Source organism: Nyctibius grandis, chromosome 2, assembly GCF_013368605.1.
Source record: "Nyctibius grandis isolate bNycGra1 chromosome 2, bNycGra1.pri, whole genome shotgun sequence".
Lineage (NCBI taxonomy): Eukaryota > Metazoa > Chordata > Aves > Nyctibiiformes > Nyctibiidae > Nyctibius > Nyctibius grandis.
The window spans coordinates 41,193,565-41,220,566 of NC_090659.1; the positions used below are offsets into that span (position 1 = coordinate 41,193,565).

The 27,002-nt window shown below is 38.9% G+C and overlaps 1 protein-coding gene across 2 annotated transcripts; it reads right to left on the minus strand.

Annotated features, from left to right (window-relative positions):
- Positions 1-1,482: 1,482 nt before the first annotated feature.
- MSL3 (MSL complex subunit 3) lies at positions 1,483-25,100 on the minus strand. Of its 2 annotated transcripts, XM_068425558.1 has the most exons (13): positions 24,938-25,100; positions 22,836-22,918; positions 22,044-22,139; positions 21,420-21,520; positions 20,394-20,485; positions 19,451-19,573; positions 18,333-18,493; positions 16,219-16,377; positions 15,485-15,747; positions 14,994-15,103; positions 14,704-14,803; positions 14,160-14,244; positions 1,483-5,387 (listed from the first exon to the last, which is right to left on the minus strand). In XM_068425558.1, the coding sequence occupies exons 1-13, from the start codon at positions 25,034-25,036 to the stop codon at positions 5,288-5,290; spliced, it is 1,572 nt and encodes a 523-aa protein (XP_068281659.1). In that variant the 5' UTR covers positions 25,037-25,100; the 3' UTR covers positions 1,483-5,287. The 2 variants fall into 2 exon arrangements, with proteins under 2 accessions (XP_068281659.1, XP_068281660.1); XM_068425559.1 differs by lacking the exons at positions 22,044-22,139; positions 22,836-22,918; positions 24,938-25,100 and having other exon boundaries at positions 20,394-20,457; positions 21,420-21,510.
- Between the last annotated feature and the right edge of the window lie 1,902 nt (positions 25,101-27,002).

The following is a 27,002-nucleotide window of genomic DNA, read 5'->3' on the forward strand; positions in this document are numbered from 1 at the left end:
CTGTTTCTCGCTATATGAGCACACTTTGTTTTCTGGTGTCGCCTATCCCCATGAACATATTGTATGATTCAACGCTTTAATACCGGAGTTGCTTTCCCCAGAAGTAGACCCCATATCCTGTCTTAGTAAGAGAAAAAGTCATTCTCAATCAAACCCTTACGCCGTTTCTAGCAGCAAAATGGCAGAGAAATCACTCTATTCCTTAGCAGACACTTTTAAAGGTCTGTATTAGCACTTGAATTTACCAATTTGCATCTCACAGGCTTGCTCATTCTCTTTATGATGATGTTATCCACTTCACATGATGTGAGTGACCACTCCCAACTGACACAGAGCAGGAACAACATGTACTTTTTTTGCCTTTTTTTTTTTTTAAACAGATTTCTCCTTTTCATCTCTGAGCACGTGTTTATACTTCAGTGCTTTTATTCAGCTTGCTATAATCCTTAGCCTTAATGCAAAAAAGTCATCTGCTCTATGAATTACAAGGGGAAAATACATAATGCATGCAACAGGGAGGATGCATTGAGTTAGATCTTAATAAGCATCTACATCTGCCACTCAGTCATTGCTGATAGCATTTTCCTGAGGCAGTATATATTCCAAACTGTGTTTTGGGAGCTGGGGTGCAGGGGTGTGGTTGAAGTAAAAACCACCAAAAATTGAGACAGAAGCACAGCACTGGTACCTCTGACTGTAGAAGTATAGTACCTGTATTCACTAATTTCATACAGAAAAATTTTCTATACAAAAAGCTGAAAATCTCTCCAAATTCATTGTTTCATAAGCAAGTGAAAAAATTGACTAGGTAAACAAATCAAGCTTGTACTGATTATGGTCAAACACATTATGGAAGTAACATACCATCTAGAACCATTGTTCCAGGGAACCTCATTACACCGAGATGTATTTACATAGAGAAATAAATCACTACCTTGACTTGTTAATGCAATTAAATGCAATCACCTCACACCACAAAGGAGGTTCTACAGTACACAGGACAAAAATGTATTTCTTGATGCATTTGGCCTAAGTATGCTTGTGTTGGCATTTTCTCCTTGAACTTAAAAGAGCAGAGTTTGTGCACTCTGAAGTGCAAACTTGCTTTCCAGCTCTGTTAATAGGTCAAGAAGTTAAAAGTGCTCAAACAGGCACCAGGCCAGAAGCTAAGACATGGCTGTCTGTCCAAGAGCTGTCAGCATGGAGCTTTTGTACAGCTAACTACCCCAATAAATGCTTGACTTGAGACTCAGGTAAGGATAATACACGTTGCTGCCTTCCCCCCTGCCCTGACAAGCTTATTTCCACCCCAGTATACATAGTTTTGGGAGACACGCTTAAGACTCCAGAGGGGAAAATGGGTAATTTTCAAGAAATGAAGGATTTAATATATACATATGTATTTTAACTCCAATAACAATCTCCCCAGTGTAATGTCTTGATAACACTTTTTATGATGCAAACATGAAAAGCAACAACAGCTTTTTATTTCCAATCAGCTTTTTATTTCCTCTTTGAGTGCAGACATTCCTCTCAGCATAATCCAGAGCAAGGTCATCCCGCACTACTGTTTGACAAGCTCCCACTAAACATTTCTGACATAATGTCTGACCACACACACAGCCCACACCAAAGGCCAAATGAAACCCTAACATCTGCATAAGCTTGCTTTCAGAACGGGACATGGAACATACTTTAAATTAGCACTTGGTCACATCTGCCTCGGTCAGCTCAGCGGAAGAGGACACTGCATGAAAGGCTGAGCTTTGAAACAGGAGCTTGAAACGGAGCTTGAAAAAACATAGCAATACAGAAGCAAAATGAAAGGCAATGCAGCAACTCTAGATAGTGAACATGAAAGAACAGTATGATTTTTTTTGAAGCATGCTAGGTACAAAGTAAAGCCTAAAATTAGATATAAAACTGTACAATATTATATTTTCTTCTTTGGTAATCTTTACAACATATGTAATGCACTTTACATATAGTCAATTTCATGCTTCTGTGGCACCATGTCAGGTTACTCAGGTACCTTCATGCTGACAAAGTCAGAGCAGGTACTGACATCAGTAGTATTTGTGCAGACTGAGCACCTTAGGTACTCACACGGCAGCACACTTCATGCGTCACATCAGCTGCATTACCTGCTTCTAATCCTAGGCTGCCATTGTTCTCCTCTGCCTTCTCCCAAGAACGGTTGTATGCAAAACCCTACGCCCACACCTCATGTTGGAGCAGCCTGCTATTGAACGCAAGTGTAAGGACTTGCCTTCAGCAGAGAGATTTACCAGTTTAAGTATGCACTATAATCACACTGGTTTAATTTCCTTAAACACACAAACAAAAAAACCCTAATTTAGAACCAGAGTACAGGCGAGTTACGCAAACAGCTGTGCCAGTGTAAACTATTACTGCCCATTAAACCTGCTTTCTCAGCTCAGCTCCTCCTCTGCAAGAAACTCTCTCTGAAGCCTGCTGGCAGACTGGCTCATGTGAACGCTCCCTAGCCTGCTTCAGTCGTTTTTTCACATTTCTTCAGCTAACCTAAGCCATTGTGACTGAAGCAGGTTAGAAAACGTTGATATGAGTAGCTCTACAAACAGCTGTTTGTCATTCGTCGGTCGCTAAGTGCAGAAACCTCTCTCATCCGTTCAGATGGATACGAATCCCATCAAAAATCTGATCAGTCAAGGACTTTCGAAGAGTTCTAGATTCACACCAGCAGTGTAACTATACCATTAAGCTTCCCCTAGCCACATGAGTCCTTGAATATTCCATTCAAAGTAAATTTTGGTGGCCACACTGGTAAGCCTCTATATATTTTAAGGCTAGTAAGAACTACCCTCTTACGCAATCTAGTTTAAGTTCTTGTAAGTTCTCCTGCACTGCTTCAGCTTAAAAAAAAAAAAAAAAAATCAGGTATAAAAATAGGAAACCAGTAAAAGAAGAGTAACAGTAGGGAAGGGGGATGTCAAAGATGCACATTACTATAATTGAATATACAAACCTACACTTTTTAAATTCAAAGAGATAGTGTCCCGGGGAGTCATGTCAATTAAAAGTGTCAAGAAGTGCAACAGGGTGCTACTTTTGAGAAAAATTTTTTGGTTGTTATGAGAGCAAGATAGTTTGTAATATTATACCTAACAGCAGCTTAGAAAGAATTTTACAAAAAAGTTTGTTCAAATAAAGACTACACTAACTGGACCTTCAGAATTTTTGCCCCTCTCATGTCTTTTGAGAATCATCACAGTGTATCGACAAGGCAATTCCGACAGTATTAACAACCCCTGCACGCAGATACTGTCATTTTAACAGTTAAACAGTCACACAATAAGGTTTAAATTCTGTTCATAACTTGCCTTATACTCACAGGTACCAAGAGTGGAACAAAATCAGATTTACCTTATTATACACACTCAAACATTCCTGCAATAGAAAGGATTAAGGATGGAGTTTCAGATAGTATTCAAGATTAATCTCTTGTTAGATACTCATTAGTATTTTGTTGAATTGTCTTTTTAGAAAAAACAGGGTCTAAGCCTAGAATGAAACATGTTTGCAAAGTGGATTTTGAGGTACTTGGATTCTTCTAGAGATTCAAAATTTCTGTAATTTGAGAAAGACTAAAGCTTACAAACGTGGGTTGTGGGGTTTTTTTTTGGTACAACAGACATACATTTAAAAAGAGTAGTACTACTAAACGGTAACCTCTAGAAATAACAAACACCAAATCTGCATGTATCCGTGCCAAACGTTCGTTTAACAACCATTAAGTTTAAGAGACTCTTCACAGAAGTTTTTCTAAAAAACAGAACCTAAGTTGCTAAAACCAAGGCAATCCTTATAAGTTCAAAAGCTTTAACACACTGGTACCCTCTGAAAAGTGAATGACAATGAATGTCAACAGTAGATTTCAGATTTCTTTTGGCCTCTTAGTCTAAGCTCACTATTTACATTTGAAAGATGATTCCACCTAACTACTAGTTTCTGCAAATCTGGGAGGAACTTGTCAAGTTTTGCATTACAGGTAGGTGTTCTAATGGAAGTTTTCTGAACTAGGAAGGATTAGAGAGTGATTAACGCAGTAGTCTGAGCCTTGAGTCCTATTTTCTCCCAGTGCTTTTAAAATCTGTGTCTGTCTTGACATAGTAGAGGATTCTGAAGGCCAGAGTTCTAAGTCATGGATGAGGTTTTGATGACAATCAAGACAAGAATTATATTTCAACTGATTTCTACTGAATGTGTTGTCAGGTTTCTAGGAACTCAGTTCTCACTGAATTCCTGTTTCCAGAGCTGAAGTGTTTAAAACTGTCTAAAGAGACATCCTTCAAATCTGCAGAAGAAAACCCAATGGTACAGAAAGGCCTTCTCTCCCTATGTTGTCAATCTCCCACCTCTCATTATATGCACACTTAATCTCAAAAATACTAATCAAGCACAACCAAGACATTTTAGACAGTCAAAATCACACATTTACACAGCAGCCACTGTGAACTTTATTAAGAAAAGAAAGTGTTTGCCAGTTAAACTGCCATCACTTTATTGACTTCTCTGCTTACTTGTAGAAAATCAGTTCTTTCATAATGGCTCTGGAAATCATTTATCGCCAGATAAATGTTGAATCACTGGCAATGTATGCTCTCCTTAGAAGTCTGGCAGCCTTACCATGAAAAGAGCTATATACACCTTTGCAAAATGCAAAGTAAGCAACACATCTTTCATTCAAGCAACAAAGTCATTCTTGAGGCAGATGTCATGCTAGCCAAAGAGCAAAACCCCTTTACATTAAGCAATCTTTTCTATCATGACAGTTCCACAAAACAAAGTGCAATTTGTGAGGAAAAAAATCCGTAAGAGAGCAGTTACGCACTCTCTTCATGTAACTGTGCAGTCAAGTCTTATTTCTCAGGCTGGAGAGGTTGAGCTAAAATGCACACAGCATGATGATCTGTCTTCATGAAAATGTCCTGTTGCTAATGCATCTGCTTTTGCCTCCTTTCATCTGTAATAGTCCTATGCAGTCCTACGCATTAGAAGTCAGAACAAGGCTTCTTCATTCATCCGGCATCGGAGTTACATTCAGTCCTCTAAGCAACTCACAACGCAGCCTATGCACACCTCTAAAAAGAAGTTCTCCATTCCTAAGTAATCCAACCATCACAGAAGATATTTCTTCAACTCCAGAAGTCATTTGAATTCCTTTTTCATCTTCGTCTTGTAGCCACATGGCAAAATAGCATTGTCGTGGGCTACGTATGGTAGGATTTAATCTTTATTAATAGCTTCAGTAGATTGCCCGAGGATTTTTAGTACTGTAGTAGGCTTCACATGCAGCTACATAAGCAGATTCTGGGAAGAAATCATCATGGTATTCTGCTAAAAACCTGAGAAGAAAGCACACCAAAAAAAGGACAGAACATGAAACATTTAAGAGAAAAGTATTTTTAAATTAATTTTTAAGCTCAAAAAAAACACAGCCTGGAAATTAAGAATTCTTACACTTTGAAATTTGGCATACAAAAGGCTTGCCCTATTTTTATAAGTTTTACATCGTGAGAAACAGCCTTCCCCAATCATTCTCAAATCCAAACAGTATTAAACAAATTTCCTCAATCTCAATTAAAAAAAATCCAAAGGTTGAAGCTACACTCATAAAAGAATGCAAAGAAACTATCATGAAAAAAAAAAGTGAAGAGATCTTTCTGCAACTTTTGTCAGTCACATGCTCAGCATACCATTCTCATTTATGTCAGAACCAGGATTTTCAGTTATCATTGTGTCAGTAGCTTATACAAATGCCCAGTAACTATTAATTTAAACTGTATCTTTTAAGGTAAGTAAAGCTATGTTTTGTTCTTTCACGTGCCTGTGCATTTAGGGTCTCCAGCCATCATGAGTATCTGATTTAAATATGGTTCTCAAAGACAAACATGCATCCTTTGCAAATCCAGTTCCTTAATTTCAGATTTCTCCAAGCTGGTCTTCAAATATTATTCAAACAGTCAAGCACCCAATATTTTATCATGTCTTCCTGCTCTGCTAACATACAACTCTTTCTTTGGTTTAGGACTGAAGATGAAAATAAACAGTGCTGCTACTAACACCAGTAACAAACAGCTAAGATGACTATAAGCTCTCTGCTCTTTCCTTTGTATACAAAGATACCAGGTATACAAATGGGGGTAAAAGGGCAAAATGGTTCTTAAACCCTGAAGTACCTGATCAAGTTATACTTCAGTAAAAAAAAAAAAACAGACATTCAAAAAAACCTAGATATTAAAGATCAGCATCAATAAACATGACAAAATGTTAGCTACAGGTTCTCTAAGTTAGAGCAGGAAGCAATGGAAACAACCGGAAACGATGTCATTAGCAGAATCCGGTTTCTTTTAAGAACCACTGGCCAGGGAGATGACCTCACTATCAGAAGCTAAAAAGATCAGTTTTGCATAACCAATACTCTGGACATAGAAAGTCCAAATTAGAAAAAAAATGTACAGGTGAATGCAATTAAAACTGTAGCATTTCTCCAACCTCACTCACAGCTACACTGCCTGAACTAGGCATGTCCTTTGATCTTAAGAAAGCCAAAGAATACTGACAAGATTCTCTATATAAGGCAAACTAAATTTAATCAGGAATATATTAATTGCTGAGAGCTCACACAGAAAGCCTACAGTACAAAAACACAGGTAAATGAAAAAAGGTTGATTTTTCCACACACACAATCCTTGTACTTAAACATGGGCATCAAACAAGTCCTAAACTGGAGGAATAACTGGTTAAATCCTACTAATTCTAGGAAAAGCAGTGAGAAATACAAGCTTTTTTAGAAGAGATTAATCCTTCAATGTGTCACCATTTATTCAGAAGGCACTTTGTCAACTTCCTCCGTACTTGCTTATTTTATAGGAGTTCTGTAATTAACAGTATAGAGGGACCTAGGGTGGTTTCTGATGTAAATGTTTCAGGTGTAAGACATGCAAGTGAATGGGCTGGACAACCAACACACTTCCAGAAGATCACATGGCAGCTTGTTTGTTTTTAAACATTACCTAAGGAATTGAGCAGAAAAGGCTCTGTTACATGACCCATAACAGTGTCTAATCAAGCACATAATTTCTGGCAATATTCAGCTGGGGCAGGTACTGCCAAAAGGGAGAAAGCTCTCTCTTGTATTTAAAGTGAGGATCCAACTGGCTCTGCCACAAACTGACACCACATAAACTATCTCAACAAACGTGTAAGAGCTAAGAAAATCTAAAGTTCCACACAGTCTTCATTCACACAATCCTAAGTGCATTAAATACTTTAGTATACTTTTTGTTTATAAGTATTTGTACTATGCTAGTTTCTCATTGGGTCCAACAGCAGCTTTCAATTTTATTAAATAGCACAAAGCAAAAAGGATGACATAATTAAGGTTGAGAGATAATTTAAAAAAACTTCTATGAAAAAACTATTTTGCTAAATCAAAAGAATTATTTTTAATATTACAGCATGTTACAGCTGCATTATACCAAATTCCTATCCACAGAAATAAAGGCATTTTAAATAAATGAAAAAAAAACATCAGGGAAATATTTTCCCCTGAAAGAACAAAATGCAACGAAATACTAAACAGTGAATCCAAATTAGTTAAACTTTGGCAAAAGAATGAGTCAGAAAAAAATAATTTTATTCTTTTCTTGAACTAAAAAAATAGCACAAATCTAGATTAAAGCCACCAATATTTGATTAATATGCTCTTTGAACCACACGACTTAGTGATTTACTAGCCCTTGTCATTAAAACCATTCACCACCTAGTTTTCTGGGCTTATTAGGCCATAAATTGCTCTAATACTCTATAAAATGCCTTTTTTTCATGAGAGAGATACCCCTTAGAAAATAATCCAAAGAAACACAAAAACAATGCACACAATCAGATCCTCCTAAATCTTCACTGAAACCTGTCATTCATTTGCACTACACACACACACACACACATATGCCTTACTCTAGGAAAATGACTACAAAAGAGTACTGAAATTATAGCAAATTAAGAGGCTAATAAAATAGTCATCAACTGCTGTGACCTCTGACACTTTCCAGGGTATGTGGTGCTGGTATGAAGTGAGTGTGACAGGGCCCAAAACTTAACAGACTTAAGTCTAACTTGTAACATAGATTAGATTGCACAAGATTAAGATGAGCCACAAATGGAATTTAATTAATAATTCTTCATTAACACATGTTAATGACTTCAAGAGATAAACAGTGAGTACAAACTACAGGGACTGATCAAATTCTTAGTGTCATTGGCTAACATTCTGTAAAACACAGTACCAAGTGCTAGATCATACAGGGCAGTATATGTTTTAAAAGAATATCAATAAAACAAAGGAACCTGTAGAGGACATTGGGCAGCTGACAGTTCCAAAAATTTTAAGGGCAAGTAATGGTAAACAGGTTCATTTTCTCTTACAAATGTCCTGACTTTTGCTTAAGATCATCAGTCATAAATGCCAGTTTGGTGCAAGCTAAAGAGCCAACTGGTAAAGATGAGAAATTCTAGCTGAGATGCTTGTGGCACAGCTACAACTCCAAAAAAAAAAAAAAAAAAGCAGGCAGAATGCATGCAGTCAAATGTACATCTCTGTTCTTAACGTAACAGTTGTGAAAAGCAAAATACCTCAGAGCTAGCAGATACAAATTCCTTTCTGCAGAGAAGCAGAAGGAAACAGGTAAATGAACACAAGGTCAGTTTCTGTCCCAATCCCTTGTGTATCTGTACACAAAGAGCAGTGGCCCTTCCAAAGCTGCTTTCTATTCAAACTACATTGCATTGCAGAAAGCTGGCACAGAAATATTAGGAGTCTCTTAAGACTCTTAGCTACTGGATATTTCACTAATGCTTTGCTCTTGGAAAAGATGAAATAGCACAAAGATAAATTTCACTGGCACCTGCAAGTCATGAGCCACGACTTAAAAACAGAGGGAGCTGTACTTAGCTAGCAGAGCCAACATTCAGCTATAGATCAGAAAGTACGTTGCTATTTAGCTATTCAGAAATTGTTTCATTACTTTTAACTTACAAATCTGATAAATTCAGTCACCTGTTACATCATTGCCTTTTTCATTTTCATAATTTTTACAGAGTTCACATGCGTACACCCACACACTAAAACTGCTTTCATGCATGATCCAATCCTCTGCTATTATGATTAGAAATATGTTCCTCGTTCAAATACCCAGGCAGGTTCATGATTTAGTAAGCAGAAGGAAGAGAAGCAATCCACATGGTGCAGTTTCAGGAAGTATTTCTGGCAAAGCAACCAAACTTTAGTCAAGAACAATAAGCACAAAGGAGCAAATTCTGCAGACCAACCAGACAACAAATGCCTACTGAAAATAAGAACCTTTACAATACCAGGTCCTCATTGACTAAGAAGCTTTCAACATAAAGGTGTCAAAAGTTTGAGAGGACCCAAAATGGCAGTTACCTTTCTACCCATTCAATGAATACAGCGAAGCCCAAATACAATGGTAATAATGCCCCAAAATAAAACATATACATTCACTGGGCAAGTAGAATTCCTTCATTTCAAAGTGTTTCAAAACTTAAAAAAAAAAAGTTCCTTTACCTTTTTGTGCCTCTAAACCCACACCTGTCCACTGACACTCAGAACCTTGATTTTCTCCAATTCCATAAATTTTTCTAGTATGTCATAATTGCTATGTTGCACAGGTACTTTTTGTCAAGTAACCGGTTAATCCCAAAACCGACAGGCAAACAGAAAAGCCCTGATCAATATAAGAAACAGTAGCAGAATTGCATTCTTTATGATCTTCCAAAAAGTTATTTTTAATCAGTTACCATCTTGCAACTTTATTAAGTCACAATGAGCAGGAACTTCATCACAAGCGACTTCACCTAGATAAAGATGTTTTCTATTCCATTCACCATGTGCAATGCTTCATTTTTTCATTCTCAGAAAGCCACTAATAACCTCTCATTAATTGCACATTAGCACAGACTAGTGGTCATAATTCACCACTGCAATTACATATAATAAAATTACTCCACTCAAAAAATGTTGTGCTATCAAAACCAGAGATCTATTTCTTAAGATTACTTCAAACAACTTGTCATCTTTCTATATACACATTTTGTTATCACAGCCCTCTAATTTGGTCACATTCTGATTTGGCTTCCTTCTCTTAAAATACTCAAGAGTATTAAAATACTTCTCTACCCATGAAGCAGAGAGGCACAATAGATACAAGCAGGTTGTAAAACATCAGAAAAAATATGAGATCTAAAATGAAAGAGACAACTTACAGCATATACTGACTTTGAAATATCAGTGGGTTTCTAACAAAACCAAAGCCTTTGACCATTAAGAATGTCATTTTCTATAATCTTAAGTACTACATATTGGCCTCATCTGGAGAACTGTATTAGACATTTTAGAAGCATTATTTTAGAAATATTTCATCACTTACTCATTCTTCTGTACTTCATGAAAGTCAAAATACCTATGGCATTCTGAAGCGCTCTATCATTTCGTTTTGCTTTTTTTTCCTAAAATGCAAATTACATTGACTGAAATTACCTCTGTGAAGATGCATCTTTCTATGCTAAAAACAGACATGTCATTCTCTTAATTTTAAGTATGTCCCGTTGGTCAACAGTCCTGAGAAGTGACCTCTCAGATCCCTGAAGACTCTTCCAAGTCAAGGCTGTGTTCAAATCAATGGAAATGGCAAAACAAAAACTGGTACCTTCTTGCCTATGATTTCTTACAACTTAAGAAGCCTCTGCAGGCATGCTAGGCACCTCACAATACAGAGGAGTTGTAAAATACAGCACATACAGCATTTTATTAAAAATACAGCTGAAATAATGGTATTGGTTAAAAGGCAATACTTACTCCATCTCAAAAACTATTAAGAGGCAGGAAGATTTACTCAGGAGTCCTTTGCTATTAAGATTACCAGTCAGTAGGCACCAGTTACCATGTTAGCTTCCACTGCTTGCTCCTGAAGACTAAACTCAAACTGTAAGTGAAGTTCAGTGAAACCAACTGGTGCGTTTGTTACTAAAGTCCATTTCAGACTGTTACTCTTCTGCAAGTATTATGAATTATTTCAGAGCTAAATATTTTGAAGTGAAGACTAAGTTTTGTACCTAACTTGAGAAACTAATTTTCTTTACTTCTGCAAATTCTACAATTGAGAAATCAACTTTCGTGTTCTCCATGAAGAAATTTTCATTACGCACACTTGTAAAAAGCTGCACTAAGCACAAAGGGTACAGCTTCTACTTAATATGAAACTCAAAAAGATATATTTCATACATCCCTTAAAAATATATGTTGTCTGGGAAACAGAGATCAATCTTGTCTAGCAGCAAGCCGAGGACATGACTGGAAAATATCCATGTAGCATCTCAAAGTGAATTTAATGCATCTATTGAGTTTACTGAGTAAACTCAATAAAACAAGCTTCTAGCAAAGTGTTATATTAAATAAGTCTCAGTTTCTCAGCCCACATGAGATTAATAGTACAAATGTTAAATGAAACTGTAAATTTTAGCCATAAAATTATAATACAAAATTAAATCAGTATCTATTCCAGAACTATATCAGTTGTGTATCACATGAAAGTTTTATTTAAAAATACATAAACTACTTATGCTTGGACTACTCTACCTAGAACTCAAAGAAGATTCAGAAACAGTTTTATTAATGTGAACGGACAGCTTCAATCCTTGTTCTGCTATTAGAAAAATAAAGAAAAAGAAGAGTACTTCAGCCTGTCACCCAAGAGCAATTCCCTAAAAGAAATCAGGCAGTCTTAAGTAACTGGCTGCTATCATCTAATGCATACAGACTGTGTAGGACAGTTCTTACCTTTCAAAAGGTAAGCCAGAACAGAACTGACAGAAAATATTTTTAAATGTCCATTAAGCCTTTCATTCCCAAAAAGACAGAATGTGAAAACTGAAGAACTAGTACAAGATATCACGTCAGCCTCAAGTTTTTTCTTGTGACGAGAAATAGATAACGCAGAAGTATTTCTGTGATAAAAATCAAGTCTGAACAAGTTTCTAGAAAATGTAATTGTTTGACCACTTTCAATAACATATGGGACAAAGAAAGAAACACACAAATGAAAGACATCCTAACGCCCCATGAATATGTATTGGGGAAAAAACAACCTAACAATTTGCATTGGTTTCTGTGTTACCTAGTTGAATACACAGTAGGATATATGGTAAGGAAACTAGTCTAAGGAGAGTATTTACAACAAACCAACCTAAGATTGAATGCTTCCTACAGCAGTAACTAACTTGGAAGGTTTTTCAGGAAGGCTCTCAATTTGACCAGTTCTGACTAAACCATAGAAATCATTATTTCAGCAGGACTTGAGTACAGATCAGCAAAACATACATGACACTGACTTAGAAAGCACTTGAAAAAACACACAGCCCTCGAATATTTTGCTACACCAGATACACAATATCCACACTAGCCTTGCCTTGGGGACCTCTTTTTGGTTTAGTTGTAGTCTGGTCTTGAGGACTGAATGTCCCCTAGTACTGGAGCACGCTTCTGGTTAAGTGTTTTCCAAAAGGAATCCAGCTCGTGTACTCAGAGCACTCTGCAACGCAACATGAAGCATGGGAAGTGGGAACGACCGAGAGATCGGCTTCAAAAACACAGTTCTATCTGACCTAAAAATGCTGATGTAGAAACAACTTCTGCTTTTTTTTTTTAATTTCTGTTTATAGATGACAACACATTTCAACAAGACAGTCAGATGGAAAAATAAGATACATATGGATACTACCACTAGAACTTTCAGTTTAATCACCTCCCTACTTGTATGGGAGGTGGGGAACATGTTTCTTCCCTCTATTCCACTCCACCACAGCTCACCCATAGAACAGGTATTAATCAGAAACTGCATTTAAGATGCTAAAGAGTAGAGACCTGCTCTGACCAACACAGAAGAATCTGAACAGGCAAAGGTCTGGTAAAAACTGATTTGATCCACAGTGAGTTAAGCACCTTAAATAATATTCACCCCAAGCAAAAACAGGTTTCCAACAATAAGCACTAATGCTGTCCTGTTTAACTTAAAAGACATTTTGAATACTAATAAGGATCTGACAAAATAGAGATGTAAAAAGGAATCAGTAAAACTTTGAAATCCTTCAAGAGAAAAATTTTGTATTGTAGAAACTTTGACATTTGAGACCTTTCATTTTCAACAAACAATTAAAGTAAAAGCATTTTAAAGCTTTCATCTCCCTGATCTCTAATAGGACTTTTGTTATACTAGTGCCACATTATGTTACTTTTCAGTATGTGGCTACTTAAAGAGTCTTTGACCAAAATTAAGTTAGGAGTTCCACATTTGTTCCAGATGTTTACCATTTACAACACTTTCTCCTCTAAGTTTTCCTTGGCAAACTTATTTTCCACTGGATTGATGCTGCACAATACAGTCCCACACTAGATGCGTAACTACCACTACAATGTCATACAGAGATATTAACTAGAGTACCTGACAAAGCTGATCGTGGTGCAGGTATGACCATACTGACTCCAGCCGTGGAGCTAGCACGGTCAGAAAGAGTCTGGGTTCCTCTACAAGCCACTGCATTGCATAACAGAGAAACCTTTCTGTTTAAAGCTCAATTAGGACAGACTTTTCTTTAAAAAATAAAGCCTACCATAACTAAAAACATGTTCTAAACCAGAAGTTTCTCCCCCTGTTAATATCGATGCAACAGTAAAACTCTCAGATTATGCTTTCAAAAATAACAATGGAGTTTGTATTTCTTCATAAAACGTGCTGCTTAACCAAGTCAGACTTGTCATTCTATACATACGAGCAAATAAACTTTTATACTTCAGTTCTCTAGCACTGTGTTTATCAAAACTTTACGTAGGAAGTTCAAGCTCCCTTCAATCTGAATTACAGAATCAAAAATCTTGTATTAATCTTTATTCAAATTGTTATTATTAAAATCTTATATTAATTTTATCATATTCTTATAGTTACAGAAAATTAACATCTTTTTTTAAAAAACCTTTGTCATTCCAGGACACTTAAATCTATGTAACAACGCAAACACTGCTGTGGTACATTGTGTCACATTACCTCAGAAACATTTCGAAGTGTTTCACTAATGCCTTTAGGTTTTTGTCAGGAAAGCACATCTTCCCCAGTATTTCTGGTAGCTTTACTATAAATAAGAGAAACAATGTTTACACCTGTTCTTTTAAAAGCAACTTCTAATTACTTTTATCCACTGCACAGAAAAGAAGAATATAAAAATTTCTTCTCCCTGCAGCCTCCACTTTTCTTTGCAAGTTACTCAGTGATCTTTCAAAACCTTACTAAAAAGAAACATGCTGAGAAAGTGAATGCTGCTTGGTTTAATGATGCTCGATAGTGTATTGGAAGTAATGCTTGTTTACTTTTGTTAAATGAAGGCTTACAGAGCCGGTAAGAGATAAGCAAGTTTATGAACAACCTAGGAGTTTTAAACAGATTAAAATGTACACTTCTCCAAGAATAAACTAAATGTGATAAAGCAAACAGAAAATCACATGGATATGGTCAATGAAAAAAAAAAAAAAACCACACAAAAAAAACACCAAATCAAGCAATTTTGATTCAGCACAGTTTTGCACCAGTTTACCAAACATCCGTAGCAAATGTTGAGAGCCATAGATATACGAGGGAGGTGGTGGTTGATCACTTGGTGGATAATTCTCTGGCATCAATTTCCAGGATAAAACCTAAATGTAAGACATGAAAATGTTGGTTATGAAATCTTTATAGCACCGTAAACAATTTTATCTGTGCAGAACTCCAAAATCAAAGATGAAATAAGTAATACAAACAAAGCCTTTTCTTACATAGCCCTACTCTGAGGTCAATGAAACCTTTAATCCTTGAATCTAGGACAGTAACATAAAAGTCTATTACCTCATTCAATTCATTGTTTCTTCTACCTTCAAAGCCAGTAAAAACCGCACTCCCTTCTTTGCTAGGAGTCAAAGTTATAGGTGAAGACGATCCACTGTGGACAGGGGTTTCTTCAAAAGGGAAGGAAAAACAAAACAAAACAAACCAGAAATAAATTTTATTATCTGTTTTATGGAATTATAAGCCATTAAACATAACTAAGGCCTGCTGCTAAAATGTTTAAAGTCTTAAACACTGGAATTCAATAAATGCTATCCTAAAGTAGCCTCACAGAAAAGCAGCTCCTTGAATTCTGTTGAGAAATACAGTACCAAAGTACTGAGAATATTGCCTTATATTTCTCCCTTTGGTATAAGCTTCAGAGATAAATAATTGATACAAAAAGTAATGGACTCCTACTTCAATCATTCAGTTCACCATCCAGATGACAACAAAAAAAGAACAAGACTTTAAATCTTGTTTAGAGCAATAATTTAAAGAGCAAAACCTACTCTTTTCCAGGTGCAAGAAGAGCTTCGGCATAGAAGCTGGGGTCTCAAGATGCCGTCGTTTAGGTTGTGGGGAAGCACTGCTTTCCGATAACCTGTCGCAGTTAGAGCTATGGCGGGTAGAACGCCTCAGCGACTGCAGAATTTCAGGTTCAGCTTTTCGTCTTTTTGGTGTGGCTGGCTCCCCTGTTGTAGGCTGGCTGTCAGTTGACTGAGGTGTTGGTGGATTCAACAGAGGAGGACTTGGAGAAAGCTCCTCCTGATTTCTAGGAATAAAGGCAGCTTTACAGAAGCGAAAAGCTCAGGGTTCCTCCCCCAAAATAAATTATTTTAGTTTCACAGATCTTGTTAAATGCTTACTCAAATTAGACAGTTTCCTCCCAATAACTATCAAAGTGATGAGGCCTTCTTTTAAAAACTATTTTCCAGAAGCATATTTATTTTCAAATTTAAAAGTTAATGAACACAAATTTACATTTCAATGTAATTTTTTTTTCCGCACAAAGTTGCAGTGCAACTCTATACCAGTCAGTACAAATCCCTTTTGAAGTCAACCAGATACAAATTCAGAACTTTAATTCTGAACTCAGGCAAGCAATTCAACAAGTCCAACATTTTATCAAGGCAATTTTTAAGTCAAAGTCTGTGAGAAACCATCCTATTCTGAACACATAAACACATTCTATTGCATTTTCCTCTGGAGATAAGCAGTATTAGACTCCGTAACCCCAACCCACCTGTTAGTATTTGTTGAGTTTTCTTTGATGGGAAGAAAGAATTTTGATGAAGTCACCTTCTTAAATTGAGCTTGTTCATAAGGATAGAGCAAAATTAATGGAAGTGTGAAGTCAAAGGTTATTCTCAGCCCATCCACCATCTCTTTACATAGCTCAACACTAGAGAGAAAAAAAAGGACTATGAATTTCAAAGTTGCATGTCAAAATTTTTCAGTGTAGTTGTAGGAAATTCCCTTTTAGTACAGGTCATTAACGTCTTAACTACGATGTGCTGACTTTATCACTAAGTAACGATGAGTGATTAAGAGCATACTTAAAGAGACAGTGATTGCTTTTGGTAACTTCAGACAAATACAAATTTAAGTCTGCTTAATAAGGCCAAACAAAATCATACAATTGTTCTGTTGTATTACTATTTACTGGATTAATAAGATCTACTTTACAATAAATAAAATTAGTTTTTCACGTAAGCATTATTTTGTTTTTCCAAGTTTACTAGGCTCAAAAAAGAAGCACCTACCAGAAAAAGTAAGTACTCAATAGATTGAATCTCTGTCTAAAAGGCATATGCAGAATTTGATCTTTAGCTGTTAAGATGCAGTTAAGGCTATGCTTAAGGGATGTCCAGTGAACCATCAAAACCAGATACATTTGCATTGGAGATCAGTTTCCAATGGCCTGCTCCTGGTAACCAAAGCACTACATTTAGAAGGTACTAGGAATTTCAGTTCTGGGCTTCTGTAAAAGACTCATGGTGCTAGGTGCTGAGATGTGCTGTTACAAGCAGAACCAAGAACACTGAGTGCAGCCCACCTCCAACACCTCTCACCTCTATGAAGGTATTCATCTCTCGCGCCTCAAGTGCATATATGTGTATGGTAACAGTAATTTGATTCTGCCACAATGACCCATGCTAGAAATTCCATAACTCCTATTACCATTCCATACCACCAGCTAAAACTACTGCCTTTTTTTTTTAAAAAACTATATATACATCGGGTCAGGAGATCATCATGTGCAGAAATTCTATCACATCTGAGAAGGTCAATTACCTTCTGTGTTAGAGAAGTAAGAGCAATATAATAAAGTTGTCAGCTGAACTTCTTCTACTTAATGGATCACTGAAATTATACACATTTTCCTTGCTAAAGCACCTTCTTTATTGAGGAAGTCACTTAAATATACACCTTTAAAAATCATAATGTGCATGCAACCTTCTGTTCATATTTCTGATGTCTCATCTAACTTCTCGTTTGGGAGATTATATTACAAAGAAGGAAAGTACCATTAATGTGTCAAATAATGAATGACACCAGCATAAACCAAGACACTCACATAGACCAAAATATTGTAAAGAATAGCACAATTATGCACCATTGAAACAAACATGGTAACAAAAGTCAAGATTTCTCTTTGATAAAATACAAGATTTTACCCCAGTGCAGACTTAAAGAAGCAGTCTCATCTAATATTGAGAATCTTTAACATAAGAGAAAAAAAAAAAAACAACACACTGAAAACATGCAGGGTTAACACACTGCATTTGTAGCATGGTAGAAGAATATACAGCTCAGCTGAGAAAACAGCATCTAAGATGTAATCAATTTTAATAAACAGGATTGGTATTACTACACACATTGTTTCCCTACATACTGACTCTAGGATTTAAAATGATATGTCAAAAAAAGTCACCTGCACTTGGAGTTCTGTGTAAGTGTTTGTATAAAATTTTCATCCTTTATAAAATTTGAACCTGTTCAGTTTTATTTAGGCAGGGAATTCTCATATCAGATACTCTCTCAGTGCTCAAAAAATTCTTCACATAGACAACAGCAACACATTCTTCCAAAACAGGTCACAATATTCACAAGAACTTACATGATAAAAGGGGATATTGATGCGTTTGCATAATGACTTCTCAGATTATAGGGACTCTGTCACTGACAAACAAATTGTCAGTGTTACAATACTATAGGTATCTGTCAAATGTTTTAAGCCCCATAAACAGACATACCTCACAGTATAAGCTCACAGAAGTGAACGGCCTTGAAACATAACATATAATGCAAGGTCATTCTTCTTTTGACAATAGTGCTGGACTAACGATTACTTACTTCTTCTCTGGTGGCACATAGTGAAGATTCATATTAGCATGTGGAGTCATCTGATGATGCCGAGATCTTTCATTGGCTGAGAAAGCAGCATTAATAGCAAAATGTTTCACATATGACTCTAGGATGGTTATTATATTTGTCTGACAAGGAAGCTTCACTAGCTGAAAAAGAAACAACAAATGAATGCTTTTCTTATAAAAACAGTAAGTATACCAAGCTAAAACAGGAGCTTGTAATGTACTGACTAGTTTAGTAAGTCTCTATCGAATGAAGTTATTTCAGGAGTGATTAATCTTATTAATTCAGGAGTGATTAACATTTAAACTGCATTTTTGATCAATCCTTTATAAACCACTGGAGAAACAAAAATATGGTTAGGTTAACAAGCTTACTACATTTCCAGCTTTACAAAACAATCTGCACTCTAAAACACAACTGGGTACTGAAATGTTACATTCATAGAATCATAGAATGGTTGGGGTTGGAAGGGACCTTAAAGATCATCTAGTTCCAACCCCCCCTGCCACAGGCAGGGACACCTTTCCTCTAGACCAGGTTGCTCAAAGCCTCATCCAATCTGGCCTTAAACACGGCCAGGAAAGGGGCAGCCACAGCTTCTTTGAGCAACCTGTTCCAGTGTCTCACCACCCTCACAGGAAAGAATTTCTTCCTAATATCTAATCTAAATCTACCCTCTTTCAGTTTAAAACCGTTCCCCCTCGTCCTGTCACTACTTGCCCTTGTACAAAGCCCCTCTCCAGCTTTCCTGTAGGCCCCCTTCAGGTACTGGAAGGCTGCTACAAGGTCTCCCCAGAGCCTTCTCTTCTCCAGGCTGAAGAGTCCCAGCTCTCAGCCTCTCTTCATAGGAGTGGTGCTCCAGCCCTCTGATCATCTTCGTGGCCCTCCTCTGGACTCGTTCCATTCTTAAATACAATGACAACTCACTGTTTTAGCTATAGAGAAGTCTGCTCCTTACACTCTTTTTATTCTTCCTTATACTGTCTAAGCTCACCTTTGCAATAAAGTTCAAAAAAACAGGAGTTGTTACAGGTAAGAACTGCTTTTGATGCCCTCCCCACCCCACCATGCACATTCATTTCATAGCTTTGATTTCATACCCGTTTTCTTCTATTAATGTAGTAACAGTCTTCCTCAAGCTTCTTTTTCAGGACTTCAGGAATTTCTATGCTTATTGCTCTTTCCTCCATGTCCCTTTTTGTGTGAGTGTCTTGTTCTTCTTTCTACAACAGACCAGTGCAAGAAACAATATATTGGTTGTGCTTATCAATATTAGTGAAAAAGAACTTCAGTAGTCAGGATACAATATAACAAGCAAGTTTTCTCATGCAAAAATAAAAATATATAAAGTATAGTAAATATTTAAGTGGATAGTAGCCTCACTGTAAGCAATTTAACAATACTGCTTTGAAGTCATCTGCAAATTAATTTTTTTAAACTTTTTTTTTAATTTAGCATTCGCTTAAGTATTTAACACAAAAGAACGAAGAGAAATTTGTTAGGTTTTGCTGCTTCAGATCACCCACACTGTAGCAGTTAGATTCCACAGGCCTTCCGAACAACTGTTTATGCTGTACTTTCTTTTCGATAATGTAGAGAAAATAAATGTTTTTTCTTGAAGTCAGTCTTCTACATTTTTATGTAAGACCAGGGTTGACATGTTCATTTCACAGTAAAACACAAAAGCCAGAAAGATCCTCCTGCTATTAGGATTTGTCCAACCTGCACAGACCAGATTTTACAGCACCCCCAAATATGGAAAATCTAGTTTGCTATGTTTTCTCCACATAAGCCTTATGTGTAGAAAGACACGAAAAGAAACAAGTGTGTATTTTTTAGATTAATATGAAAGAACTCTACAAAAATATGACATCTTCTATAATTCTCAAAAACTCAACCACAGGAAGCACCAGGAGTAAGAAAATGATGCTTTTAATTCCAGCTAAATAACAGCTGTAGCCTGTATTTCACCTACTTGAATTCTTCCAGAGTTTTAAATACAAATGTTTAAATTCTATTAAGTTAAGGAGCTCATGAACATACCATTTCTGTCCTCTCTTCTGTGTCACTTTCTTCACTTTTTATTTCTTCATCTGTTCCTTCATCACTGTCATCAGAAGAAGAACTACTTATAGCTGTGTAAAAGAGATTTCACATATTTATCTCACATTATTACATTGCAGAGGTTAAGACCAAACAACTTCAGGCCTCAATGCAAAAACCAAAAACAAAACAAACAAACCCCACAACTAGCTTGTTATATTTAATGAGCATGAACAATTCTAATTGAATTAAACACACAAGTATTATTTACAGCACACTAAAATGTTTTAAATATGTAAGACAAGAAGTTCACAGCAAGTATTCTTGCATCCTGTCTAATTGAAAAACCCTCACTTTTAAAAGCTCCCTACACTTCTGAACACTAACAGATCTTTTCAATTTTTATTGGACTTCAGTTCTGAACAGCGGATTAACATACTAATCATTCATTCAGAAGGTCTGTATCTGTGCAGCGACAGCTGCCAGAACATCACTTAAGTGCCAGCCAGTGTTCCTGCTGGTCTTCAAGCTACAAAGAAAAATGCTATAAAATGAAAGAGCTGGCTTCAGAGTGTAATCAGACAGCCAGCGGACAAGAAACAGACCTTTGTGACAGGTAGACTGGGGAAAAAGAAAATCTTATTGCCCCCTAAAGTATGTAGAAAAACTAGCAGGGAAAGTGTCTTGTTCCCTGACACCAATGAAAGAAAACTGAGGGCTTCTCGCACCTAGTAATACTACACTGACCAAAGCAGCATTAAGCTCTGAAAACACTGATTAGAATAGCTGAGTGGAAGTGACACAAGAAAAAGCCTCTACAACACAAGAAGAAAAGAGATACCTTAATTTAATAGTTGCTTAGCATGAAACATAGTGCTCCCTCTTCATATGACTGCCTCCATATATTTCAAACAGGACTGTGATACTCTTGTGTCATCTTAATAGCAAGTTACAGCATGCACTGTACCCCTAGCTCAAAAAGTTAAAGGCATCATGCCAGTTATCAAAGAATGAAAGCAAGCTCACAGTTTTCGCTACTCTCATCATTTTCTTCAGCAGGAAGGCTTTTTAATACGGAGTCAACACCAGGCAACCTGCAACGTCTCTTCTTTCTTCCCTTTCTTCTCCTACAGAACATAAAATGGTTCACTGAAATTCAGCTAATATTATTTAACTTGTTTATCCTAGTTAAATACATTACATGCAAATGCACAGGAAACATATGTTTATTTTCATTAATTAACGTTGAAATAATCTGGACAATGCTTATTTGAGAGTGGACACCTTAATATCCGTACATTACCTCATATTCCTGTTCTCAAGCAGATCCTCAAGCCATGGCCAACCAATATTAGATTATTGCCTTTGGCTGAAAGATACTTCAGGTTTTCCCAAGTTATTTTTCAAGTACATTTGCAGCAACAGTTAAGAATAACATAGTTATTGTTAGTCATTTAGAGTGGTGTTTAATAACAATATGTAGGTATCTACCCTAGTATAAGAAGAGTAGCTCTCCAGAATGCACTGACTGTACTAAGTACATCTACAGCATGAGCTTAAAGGCCAAGCTCACTTGTAGACACCTGCATGCATCTGTTTGAATCTGAAAACTAATCTCTCATTCATTTTGAAACCAAAAGGATTTCTTACATGCGAGCCACAGCCTTCCGTGCCAATTTACGCTGTAATCTGCGGTTTTCGTCTGTATCACGAAGAACATGATCTTCAGCTGCCCATCTATCCCAGCTAAGGATAGGTCAAAAGAAAATTATTAATGGCTATGAATATATGCCACTCATTATTACTAATATATATACATAATACTAATATATATTAAATCTAAAAAGCACTCTTCTAATGTCATTAAGAAGCAACATCTGTATCACAAGGTTTGCATCCTTTTGTATTCACATGGCTTCAACTCTCGTGTTGCTATCTAAAATCTCTCAAACCTTGACTTAACATACGATAGTGTTTGTATCACTGACACATGCTACAGATCACAGTCAGAGACTGCACTCATGTACTGGCCTTGATAACCAAACAATCCAGATATAGATTTAACAAAGTATAGAATCATAGAATGTTAGGGGTTGGAAGGGACCTCTGGAGATCATCGAGTCCAACCCCCCTGCCAGAGCAGGACCAATCTAGGGCAGGTTACAAAACCTATATAAACTCCTTTTATCAATGGAAACCTAGGAGCCACAAGTACATGCCAAAGACAGATATCCCATAAAGTTTAAACTCATGGCTATCAAACTGATTCACTGAAATTTATGGATACAGACTAATGTGTCAACATGAGCAAGTATATTAAAGGCACTCACAAAACTAAAAATATTCACTGAAACATCAAAATCCTTTGATATTCTGTGCAATGCTCTTTGCAGAATAAAAGAAAGAAATGGAAGAACTGAAACTGTGCATACAGGTTCTTACCTTCTGTTCCAGCCGTTAAAATGGATCAGATATTCTGGAATCTTTCTGCCTTTCTCATCTTTTCCAACAACAATATCAACAATCTGAAACAAATATTGAATAGCACGTATTAAAAAGCTTGAGAGAAAGTAAGCTTTCCAGTATTTAGGGAATTTAGGCAAAAAGAAAAAAAAAAAGAAATATTTATTTACAGAAATTAAATATAGCTACAATTTTGCCAGTGAATATTGATATAAGCAGAAGATATGGATTATACTAAATGGTCAGAAAAACTAGCTTTGCTTTTTGTTAAGTATTTTTAAAGTTGTGGACTGCTAACCATCTTTGTCCTGTCCTCAAATGTCCTGTGCTTTCAAGACAGACAAAGGGAGATGCAAAATAACACAGTATCACAATGCGGATATGCAGATACATATCTGGGCTACTAACGTCTTCTCCTGTGTGCTGTCTCTTCATGCCCTCAAAGCACAAGACAACAGGGTTCTATACACATAAACCTCAGAAATGCTGCTCTCTTGAACAACGCTGAATCTTAGCCACAAAACATTACAAGACTTTGTCAATATCTGAGCCTTTGTTTTCTTCCTCTCTGACACATGCAAAATGGGCCAGTGTGAAAGAGCCTGAACCTCAAAAGACATTTCAGGTGGATCATTAAGAGCAGCATCAGGACTAGCAATAACAAAGGAATCATTCTGCCTGCACTTAAATGGCTCTTGATAGACCATGTATCTCTGTAGCTTAACCCAGTAGTTAGGCTACAGTAATGCTTTAACTTGGGAGTCCAGAATTTATTGATGGAGTCAAGGACAGTTATGCTGGAGTTTGGGGTATTTGAAAGTAAAGAAGAAAAAACATTATTATTTTTATAATTTTTTGCACTCAGATTACCTCTAGGGCTAGCAATTAAAGCTGTTGGGTGGTCACAACATAGGAATACATGTACAAACAAAATAGCAGCCCAAAATACTACAGGAAGGCGGAGTTCCTGACCAAAGGTGTTTGAAAAACACTGATCTACACAACTAACAAACGTGCAGCGAGAAGTATGAATTTGGTCAGGAATCCAGTTGCAATACCTCCCTTTTCACCCCTCCCTGTAACAAAACAAAAAAAAAACAGAACTCTGTTCGCAAGTTAGGTACAGATGATTTAGGACTGAAAGATTATTTTGTGTCCCACTGATACTCCAAAACAATATTATATTTACATACAGCTCTACAATTACTATCACCGTTCTTACAGCCAGGCCCAAGTGAATGAGTCGCCTCTTATTGCAACGCTTACGGTCCACCACTCAGTGCTTGCTATGGTATTTCTGTATGCTCTCCTGTACCATCGGTACCACTTAAACCCTTCTGAAGGGCAGTAAGGGTAGGAGAGCAGGGAGGGGGAACAAAACAAGCCACGCTACGAAAGCGGAGGGACGAAAACAAGATTTCAGCATTACTGTGCAGGTGTTCAGCCGAGAACGCGAGGCGGGAACCGAGTCCGTCACATCCAGAGCCCCTCGGCGGCTCCGCTCTCTACCTGAGGCGACGGCAAGGCCCCGCCAGCCCGGGCTCCATCGGCCCTTTGTCACCCAGGCAGCGGGACGCCTCCGCCCCGCGGGGGGAAGGCCCAGCGCCTCGTACACAGCTGCTACGCGCACCCCCCACCCCCGGGGCGGAGCGGCCCGTGTGGCGGGGCGAAGAGAGCCAAGACCCGCCAGGGGGGCCGGGACGAGACGCCCGGGGGGCGATAACGGCGGCGAAAGGAGGGTGGGAGGAGAGGCCAGGCGGGGACGGGCACCGCCTCGCTTTGTCTCCCAGCCCCGTGACGGCGGGCGGCCCCCGCCCCGCGGCCTCTTCGCGCGGTCCCCCCGCCCCGCGGCCAAACGTCCGTTTCCCGCAACAAGTGCTGCTGGCGGAGCCGCCTACTCCCCGCCTCCGCCTGCTCGGCCGGGCCCGCAGCCGCTTCCCCCTCCGCCTCCCGCCCGGGGGCGCGCGTTAACGGCAGCAACAGCGGCGGGACGGGCTCCGCGCCGGCCCCGCCCCACCGCGCTCCGTCGGCGGGGCGAGGGGGAAGCCGGAAGGGGGCCAGGGTCGCGCGCGGCGTGTCACCTTGGCATCATAGAGCACTTTGGCCTTGGTGGGGTCGGGCTCGAAGCAGAGAACTCTCTCCCCACGGTGGAACTTAAATTTCATTCCCCGCGAGGTCATTTGCTCATCATGGCGCAAAGGAGCGGGGCCCCGCCCCCTCCCGCGGGGGAGGTGCCGCCGCCGGCCCCGCCCCCCCCCCCGGCTCCTCAGGCGGAGGCGGGAGGGCGCTGGGGCGCCGCGCCCGGCTTTTCCTACCCCCCGCGGGTGAGCGGCGGGCTGACCCGGCCGCTGCGGAGCCGGGCTGCCCGCCTGTGCCCGCCCCGCCGCTGGTCACGCGGGGTGCGTGGCACGGGTGGCTGGGAACCGGCCGCGGGAGGGGCGGTGGCGAGGGGACGCGTCCCTCCGGGCGGGAGGGCGGCCGCCGGGCCTGGGCTAAGGGAGCCTGGGCTGGGTGAGGCGAGAGCTCTCGAGCCTGGCAAGTCACCCGGCTTTGCTGGCCGTACCTCACCGCCCCGGGAGCCCGGGCCTGCGCTGGGCCTGTGCCCGCCTGCCGAGCGGCCTGCTGGAGAGTGCCAGTGCCCCCCTCCCCGAACCAGCAGCCCTTCTCTCCGGTGCTGCTTCCCCTGAACATCACCGCACTGTTCCCTTAGTCACCCTGTTTTTTGTGTTCTCCACTAAGCAAAGAACGGCCCCGTACTCCCAAGATCGCTATTTATGCATTGTAACCTCCCTCAAGGTTTGTTTTCCTCTCTATTGTTCTCTCAGCCTTCCTGCAAGAAAATAAACTAGAAATAAAAAGGATTTTGTACTAAAAACTCGATTACCTAGAGTCTGATATACCTTTCCCATGTTCAATTTCAAATTCTTCGAGTCTCAAACAAGATACCAATAGTGGAAATAATCAAAATCAATTCACATTTTTCTTGCCTGTGTACTTTATGCTGACTGATGCTCAGAAGGGACTGGGGTTCGGTCAGGGAAATACTGCATTTCCCCCACAATATTATTAGATGCTCCCTTGGGCCGTTACAGTTTTGATGCCAGTTCTGCATTTCTGATTTACACGAGACCATGACAGAGCCAGGAGGCCTGGGCTTAGCCAGCCTTGTAGAAAGACCAGTTAATTTGTGATTATTTAGCATTTCTGAAGTTGCTTTTCTGTAAAAGCAACAGGAGGTGGATGACTCTAAACAAAGGCAGGCAACTGTGCAACAGAGTGTACACTAGTCTGGTGCTAAAGGGAAGAGAAATTTAAATCCTCCTGTCTTCCAGTCTCTGATGCTGATGGCGAAGATGGAAAGTGGCAGGAATGCCATGGGAAAGAACAGGGAGCTGCTAGTGTACAACCAGAAGGTTTCTGAAGGGAAAAGGCGATTGGGGATGCCCAGAAAACAAGATTCTGGGAGGATGACTGCTCCCTGGGATAGGATGGACTGAGTACTCAATTTCTTTTGATTCAAAACTTACGTATTGTTTATAGTAGGGATGGTGGGAAAAACCTGCGAGCTTGCTGCTAAGACAGGATGGAGTGAGAGAAGCCAACTGATGGAAGAGAAAGTGTGAGAAAATGAAGGAAGTGTTCCTGAAATTGTACAGAACTCACTGCTACCGAGGCTAAGAAACAGGCTCCAAAAATGTATGGATGCAATGTCAATTTCAGAAAGTGTTACTCAAGTTCCTCTTTTTTAAAGAAAAGGGAAATGGTGCTGGACACTTGCAGAACAAAGCTGCTTCCAAGGGACTACCATGCTTTAAAAAATGGAGGGGGAAAAAACAATCAGGCAAAGGAGAACAACAAACTTGTGCTTGTGTCCCTGCCTCCAACCTGGTGTTAAGAGCACTCACACAAGAGGAGCCTCGCACCATTTCTGCACAAACAGTCTTGTGTATTTCTGCACTGTCTCCTACATTGCCCCTTTCCCTTCTTCCCCACTGGCTCCACTTGGAGATTCTGCTTCTCATACGTTTTGTCTCATCTCAGACTCTCCTAGTTCACCCCAGCCAACTTTCACGGCTCCCACCCAAGCTGCTCCTCAAGCCTTTGGACTCTGATTTCTTCTCACTTAGGTTTCCTAACACACACATA